The sequence below is a fragment of the Ammospiza caudacuta genome, chromosome 1 (genome assembly GCF_027887145.1).
Source record: "Ammospiza caudacuta isolate bAmmCau1 chromosome 1, bAmmCau1.pri, whole genome shotgun sequence".
In the NCBI taxonomy this organism is placed as follows: Eukaryota; Metazoa; Chordata; class Aves; order Passeriformes; family Passerellidae; genus Ammospiza; species Ammospiza caudacuta.
In genome coordinates this window covers 5,242,615-5,250,662 of record NC_080593.1, presented here as the reverse complement: position 1 = coordinate 5,250,662, position 8,048 = coordinate 5,242,615, and the positions used below count along the sequence as shown (strand labels likewise).

The following is an 8,048-nucleotide window of genomic DNA, read 5'->3' as shown; positions in this document are numbered from 1 at the left end:
AAGTCCAAAAAAGGAAAAAAAGCCTGACTATTTTACATCTTTCATTATAATCTACAATACACCAAAGTTGTGAAGAGGATCCGTTTTCATTAACAGAGCATTGTCCTTAAAAGTAGGAACTAACTTAAAATTACCACCTGCTTCCAGGTTCAGATCAGAAATTTGCACAAAAACCAAATTCTTAATGACACTGGAAAACAATTATGAACAGCATTGGCACTTACTGGAACAACATCAGAAAAGACAGTTGTCTAGCACTGTAATAGCCCAAGTAAATATTCTGGATCCCTACCCAAAAGATCTGGAGATCCATAGAGCAAAACCCATCAGCTTCTTCCTTGCTTATTTTCTCCATTAAAGAACTACGGAACCTTGGCTTAGCGTGAGCTCAAGCTCTCTAAGTCCTGGCTTTGGGAAAATGGGGAATAACAATAAATAGATACTGCATTGTTCCATTTGAGCAGTTTGAGTCCTAACCTTCCTCAGCACCAGTACACAAATGAATGAGGAGGTCCCCAGGGCATGCAGGCAGAGGGAAAATAATACTGTACCACAACTACCTTGTCTCTGTATCCTAAAGGCTGCCAACACATCCACACTGAGCACAGGGTGATGGGAAAAACAAGGTGCCAGCCTGCTCTTCCCAAGCCAACAAGCTCAATGGGGGACACTGCAGGGAGTGCTTTGTGTCAGGGAATGGTGCCAACACACAGCTGCCAACCCAGCCACCACCACCAACCCCCTGCTATCGGGCACTTGCATCCTGGGTTCAGCACCCCAGGATGACCTCACTCCCAAATTCTCATCTTCCTCTCCCTCCCCTTCATACTCAGCAGCCATGGGGCTGCAGACAGCCCATGGGGACACAGCCAATATCCACCCAGAGGCTACAAGCAACAGGGGCAGTAAAAAAAGAACATGCACAATTCAGGAAGCTTCCACAGCTGCTCATAGAGAACAAGATATAAATACAGATTGTTCATCTGAAGACTTGGAAATTTAAAAAAAAAAAAAAAAAAGAAAAACAAAGAAACAGAACAAAAGTCCTAATTGAACCTAGTCATTCCGCTCTGTTTCTGCATTGTTTGTGTCTGATGGAAACAAAGCTCGTTTCCATCTGCATGTTAAATTACAGACTTACAACTTCTGTGTAGAAAACACTCCAGAGCCAAGAGCAGTTAAAAAGGCCAACTGTGAAACAGTAGGAAAAAAAAAGTCAACACCATTTATTATTCACATATTGCATTACAAGTGTCTCTTATCAAACTCAGAGCATAATTTATATTATTCATGTAGAAACTCAACTTCAACACTACATGGAAAGAAAAGCTAAATACGTGTGTGACAGGGGTGCAGTGACATCCTGATCAAACGTCGAGGCTTGGGCTGAGGTGCAGCCCGACGACCCAAGGGATTGAGAGCAGGAGGGACAAACCCAGCGCCCGCTTTTGCCCAGTACAGCCACTCTACTGGTGATTCTTTATTGCTGTAAAACACAACAGGGATGGTTCCACGGGTACCAGCTTGCAAAGGACTGGGGGACACATTGGGACACCAGCCAGGCATGACCAAACTGGGTTTCAGGGACACTTGGAAGTGCATCTGTTCCAAAGGCAGAGTGACATAGATCTCCTCTCCTTGTGACCATGGATATTGTGTTCACCATGTGAAAGACCAGTTTCCAGGCAGTAATGCCTCCCTGGTCTGCTTCAAGAACAGACTACACCTAAGATGCAGAATGAAAGCAGCAGGAAGGACTGCTAAATGTAAATTAAAAGGTTCAGCCCTCATGCCATGCCTGGCACTCATGTGGAGAGAACCAAAATGATAAAGAAAAAAGAAAAAAATTAAGGCAGTTTACATAGGGAAGCTGACTTCTAACACCGCAAAGTCAAGGAACTTCTCCAAAACACAAACACAAGGGAAAGAAGCTCTCCCTCCTGTAGGTTAAGACTCTGCTTGCTTTCTCAGGTGCAAGCATTCAAACCAGCAGTTTTAAACACACAGCCAAAGAGAAGCAGATTTCTCAGCACTCCAGGTGACCCAAACAACACATACATTGGTGTTTCAGATAGAAGGAGAAGCAGGTAAAGAACCAAAAAAAAAAAAAGAAAAAAATCCGTTCAGTATTAAAACTTGTGCAAAAACAGCAAGTGAAAAAAAAATGAAACCACATGTAAGCAAACACTTAGGCAAGATCATCAGAGCAGTGGAACCCCCTGCTTCGTACTCAGTAGTATTTTTCTTTAAAGTAAGGCAATAATAAAATGAACATGCAGGCAATGACGTGTTGGGTCTGCATGTTTGAGATGACAGATACAAAAACATGAGAGTTGTTTACAAAAGGTGTAAACGTCATCGGTAATTTCAGGAAGGTTTGTGATCCTATTAAGGAAAATGTTAAAGCTTCTAGGAAGGGGGCTGTAGTTCAATTCTTTGGCAGTAGTGGTTTTTTTTTAGGCTAACAGAAGCATTACGAATATGCACATGTGGGTTCTCTGTTGGGAAACATCTCCTGGGACCAATGTTTAGCTGATGCTGAGCTGTGCAAATCCTATAAGTTTGCCATCATCCGGAATTTCAGAGCCGTCGACACCAGATGCCTGAAACAGGGAAGAGAGATCCAAATAGCAACACACATGCTCTACCTTCCAGCAGAAACCACAAGCAGGTGTATCAGACAGGCTGGGGGGAGGAAGCAGCCACAGGACAGCTTTGCACTGTATTCAGCAGCTTGCACTACCCAAAGTTAGAATTGAGTGCTTTTGTATTTTTGCCCTTTTTTTATTTTTTATGTATGAAGGGCCAGAACTGAAGTTTTGCCAATGTCTGCTCTAACTAGACATTATATGTGCAATAACTGGCATAAAACAAGTGAAAACTCCTTACAGGAAGAGTAAATAAGAGCACTTAATGCTTCACTCCCAATGACCTGGTTGCACCTTCGCTTTGCCACTGTAACTCCCCCTGAATTTCACCACCTCAGGTTTTGGCTCTCTTCTTTGGCCCACCACTCTTATTTTCCTTTTTTCTTCATTTCCCCATTTCCTCCTCAGGTACAATGTATCTGGACCCTCCCTCACTCTCTTCCTCCAAAAAAGAAGTCTGTGCAGGTGCACATCCCAAGCCCTAAAATACCCCTCTGCAACATTTACATATATTAATTAACACATCATCTCATGCTTATTTATTCAGGTGCTGCTCAGAGGATACAAGCAGGGAACCTGAAGTGCCTACAGTTACACAACCAGTAAGAAGCTTTGGGAAAGAAGGGAGGATTTAGAGTGCATACATCAGATGCCTGCAGTAAACATCTACATGTAATGCCTTCTCCTTGCAAGGGACAACTGGATCAATTAGGGAACAGGAATAAATACCAGTCTGAAAGTGATGGATCTGTTTGCCTGGGGCTCTTCCACAATTTTCTGCAAATTAGCTGCAACTGAAATCACAGACACAAAGAAAATGGGCAAATATTAGGGCAGGCTGGAGAAAAACATCCCAAAGTCATTAGTCCTCTTTCTATTACTTAACAAACTTTGAATTTTTACACTGATAAGGAAAGGTTTAGATCTCAATTAGACTCAGTCTACTTAAACCTACAGCTTTGAATTGTGAAATGCTGTTATTGTTATCACATTACTTTTTCAGAGGTAGTTATTTTTCCCAGGATGTGATGGGATCAATAGTAATAAATGCCCAACTGCATCTGGAAATTGAAGTAATTCTGCACTAGCAGCTGTTCCTGTGTACAAGGAGCAGCTTTGCTTGCTGCAATTGGAATACACAGGCAGTGCTGACAGTTTAAAAGTCTCACCTGCTGCACAAGAGGATTCATTTATTTATCAAACTGCTGTTTGAGGCAGCTGTTCTCCCATACAACGTGCTGCTGTCCCAGGGCACGTGCAACTCACACTTCCTTCCCCAGCCCTAATCAAACCCAAAAAGCCTGGCTGATTCCAGTCCCAGAACTCTCCTGCACAGGACCTGTGAGCAGCACAGGCTTGTGCAGCAGTTTGGTGATGCATCTCTGTCAGATGATAATGATTTGGCTAATGCATCAATTAGACTTCATTCTGCATTACAAGGAACATTTGCTTCACAATGTTACCAAGTAAAACATCTTCTTGTGAACTGGGGGTTGCCTACATGTTGGCACAGAACTGTCAGCAGAATTGACAGCAGTTGTGCAGGGCCACTGGGGTAGGGACAAGGCCAGAGGAAATTTTCCTATCACCCACTAATCAGGTCATTTTTAACATGCAAAAAATGACTGAAATGGTTAGAGCAGAAAAAATTAATTTGTAATTACCTATTACCAGATCTCTGCCATCAACAAGACCTGCTGAAATGAGCTCCTGAGACACACCATCTGCAGTATCTGTGGGGGAAAAACCCAAGAGCCATCACCACAGAGCAGAAATTGTCCAGCTGGTGAAGGCACCACACAGAACCTTAAGGAGCTTGTACAATCCAAACAGCAGAAGGGCCCTCTACAAAAGACAGATATCAGGTGCACACCAGGTGCTGTGAATTCACTGAAGGGCTGCACTTTAGGCATATCCATAAGTTTTACAGCAGTGCTCCAAGCCCAACCACAGCAAGCTCTTTAGGAAGGCACTGTGGACAGACACTCACACAACAGCACAACACCAAACACAAAACTTCCCCTTCACACACTGGAATTTCCCAGCAGCTCACCTTTCCCTGGGGTGAATTCAAACCGAATATCATGGAGCTCTTTATTTGAATTCCTGTGGAAAGAAGAGAATTTTATATGAAAAGAGACCATTTCATGGCATGATAGATGGCCAAAAGAGAGTGCTGTCATTGAATAACCAGTCTGTGAATCCATTGCATTCTACCCCCTCAAAGGCAGAAACTCATCACTCTGCTGTGCATGTGGAAGCAGCAGTGGGGCCTCCCAGCCTGACAGAGCCTGGGGCAGCCCAGGATAGGTGAGTGCCACCTCTCTGCTACAAGGCCATGCTGTTCCACTGTCTCAACAACTCAGATCCCTCAGCAGAGATATCCTTGGAGCACATGTCAGAGGGGGAAGTGCTCACTGGCTGCAGGTGCACACACATAATGGAAGTGATGCTCAGAATCCCCGCTCCAATGCCCACCAACAGCCAGGATGCCTCCAGAGATGAGAGGCAGGTTTTTTAATAAGAAACAGCAGTGTGTGTGATGAGCATAGGAAGATTCTTTTTTCTGCCTGTTTCCAGTGACACAGACCAGAATCCACTCCCTGAACTGGGTAAAAGCTCTTCCCTCTCAGAACTGGCTGGAGTCTGAAGTTGTGCATGAAGATTAAGATGGACCAGCACAAGGCCAGAACCCCTGGATCTCTGAATCCTTTGAGGGAACCCAGCTAGTTCCTCTTTCCCACTCCATGAGAGTTTAGCAATGCTTACACAAATACCAAAACCTCTTTCAATACAGGTTTTGCCAAACCAAAGTGGATGTGATAAACTGCATTTCCAGGTCTCAGTTTCAGAAGAGCAGATGAAATCCAAGCTGACACACACAGAAGAGTGCCAATGGGCCTCTCTACAAAGGCTCACATTAACAGAACAGGTCAGTTTTGTGTCCTTACCTTAACCTTAATACAAGGTTGATGGGGACTCTCATTTCTTCCTGTACCGGAGCTGCAGCAGGGGCTGTAGGTGGGGCCTACAATAGGATTACATCATTTTAAGGCAGGTTAACAATATCTTGCTCTGGTTTTAAAACTAGAGATAACCTTGATAACTTTAGAGTTGATACAAGTAAGAGTTTGACTCATCATTGGAATCATGGCACTGCAATAAGAAAGATAACAGATCAATGAACCAGGAAAACTCCACACTTAAACAGGAGACTCTCTGCAATTGTCTTGGAAAGAGTAAAAGCTGCACAACTTTGAGAAATGCCAGGAGACTTCAGAATGTAAAAAGATTACTTGCTTTACATTAAAGCTGAAGGTTTTTGGATATTCATGACAGCTTCAAGACCTCCTGTGTTTTAATCCCTGCCCCAAACATCTGATTTAAAAACCTGATACAACTGTATCAGGAAAAAATTGAATTGGCAGATTAGCATGTACTCTCAGTTACCTTTTTTTTTCCCCATGAAATCAAAGGCTTTAAGAGCATCTAGCAGCAATTTTATACTTGCCTTTTTAAATTCTAATTAAATTATACCTTTATTTTAAATTCTAAATTATTCTGAGTAACTATTGGAACATGTAATCAAATAATTTCATATTGGTTAGCAGCAGATTTCCAGTAGGGAGGATCCAGGAGTTGCCCTGCACTTGTTACAGCACTTGTGATATTTCCAGTAGAGAGCTAAGTGTTATTCAATCTCCACCACAAAAACCCAAATAAAACAGAGAGGGGTCAGTCACCTGTACTGCCCATGCTGAGGCAAGGGTTTTAGACCTGCAGGAACAAGACAGACACAACACCAGGCTGATAATTTAAGCATAGAAGTCTTGACCAAGTGTTTTTCATCTAGACCATTTGTTTTTTCACAAGAGAAAAGGAAAATAGCACTCTGTTTAAAACTAGCTTTTTACTCCAAGGTGCTTTTGGCCCAGCAATGCAGCTCAGGGCTTCTGATCACAACCTGGTTTCTGTTCAAGCTGAAAACCACCAGGTCAGTGAAAACAAACAAGGGTTCATGGAGAAGCCCAGAGCTCTGCAAAACAGTAACCAGTGAGCAACAAGAACCAGAGGAGAGCCACAAAGAATAACACACACTGACACAGAGCTGTGAGGAAGAATGAATGTAGAGCTATAAAAAAGAGCACATTGATACAAAGAGCTGTAGAGAAGAAGACACAGACACAAGTTCATGAAGTTCAGCTTAGGACAAGCTACCAATAAATAAGATATTGGGCACTAGTGGCAGATATTCTATTAGTGCATGTCCCAAGTGTCACTGACACCAACACTGCTCCAGCCTTCACTGCTGCTGGTGCTTCAACTGCTGCATAAAATTCAGGGATTAAATACTGGCCTTTTTAAAGAGATGTGAAGGGGGTTGATTTAAGTATCAAAGCTATTTTAATGTTGCCAATAATATGTCAAACTTCCACTGTTTCAGAGTGTTCTGGCACATCTGGAATTGAACAGGTAAGGAAGGGTGTCTGCTCTTACCTGGGCTGCTGCTGGGGCTGCTGCTGGGGCTGCTGGAGGAGCCTGGCTGGCTGGAGGTACAGCAGTTGGAGGTTGTGCAGGTGCTTGTCCTGCAGCCTGAGGTAGTTCAGTAGGTGCCTGTGCTGGAGCATTGAGTGAAGGACCTGGAGGTTCAGCTGATGGAAACAGCTGCAAGCAAAAAGGAGTTTTAGTGAGAAAAGGAACTCGAGAGTTTTGATTAAAGCACCAGCTTTCCCAGGGGTGCTTGTCTGCCACATAAACCACTTAGAGAAGTTCAGTTTAATGTGTCCATATGTCCAGGGACCCATTCTGTCCTGACATTTGCAAGTTCTACTCACCAGTAAACCAAGACACCAGCATGGCTGTGGATCTTGGACAAAAATTCCACTCTGTGGCAAGGCTGCATGTACACAGATATATCCAGCTGGGATGAGAGCACCCTGTCCTTCAGTCTCTCTCTTCCCTGGAATCTGAGTCCTACTTGTATTTTCAAGCAGCCATGCCCTCAGAGCAGAGGAGCCCTGCTTTGACTTGTGGTTCCTTTCAGAGAACAAACCCCAGCAAAGCACTGAGATAACTATTGACAACTGAGCCTTCCACTAAGCAAATGTGAGAGTAATTTGGGTGTCAATGGAAAGTGAATTTAGAGCTCTTCAAATCACACTAGAGAAGATTTAGGATTGGACTTAAGTCTCTTGCAAAAAACAAACCAAATCAAGCAAACAAAAAAAATCCATATGAAATTAATTGGAGGGTGGGGAAAATGAGCTAAATGGAAATTTAATCTCTTTTTTATCTCTTGTTATTCAGTACAGAGAAACCAATTTTGGCACAGGAGCCAAAGAACTGTCAGCTTGATGGCACTTCAGTGTGCCCTCCAGCTTACTCTGGCAGGTTGTAGGA

The 8,048-nt window shown here is 43.3% G+C and overlaps 1 protein-coding gene across 1 annotated transcript in view; it reads right to left on the bottom strand.

Annotated features, from left to right (window-relative positions):
* Nucleotides 1-1,006: 1,006 nt before the first annotated feature.
* The window catches only part of OXSR1 (oxidative stress responsive kinase 1), an 86,168-nt gene continuing 79,126 nt past the window's right edge, over nucleotides 1,007-8,048 (bottom strand). Inside the window, exons 13-18 of the mRNA XM_058802744.1 lie at nucleotides 7,146-7,313; nucleotides 5,600-5,676; nucleotides 4,702-4,754; nucleotides 4,313-4,381; nucleotides 3,378-3,442; nucleotides 1,007-2,603 (exon numbers count right to left, since the gene is read on the bottom strand). Of these exons, the coding sequence (XP_058658727.1) occupies nucleotides 2,529-2,603; nucleotides 3,378-3,442; nucleotides 4,313-4,381; nucleotides 4,702-4,754; nucleotides 5,600-5,676; nucleotides 7,146-7,313 (507 nt within the window). The 3' untranslated portion in view covers nucleotides 1,007-2,528. The remainder of the gene's footprint in view (nucleotides 2,604-3,377; nucleotides 3,443-4,312; nucleotides 4,382-4,701; nucleotides 4,755-5,599; nucleotides 5,677-7,145; nucleotides 7,314-8,048) is intronic.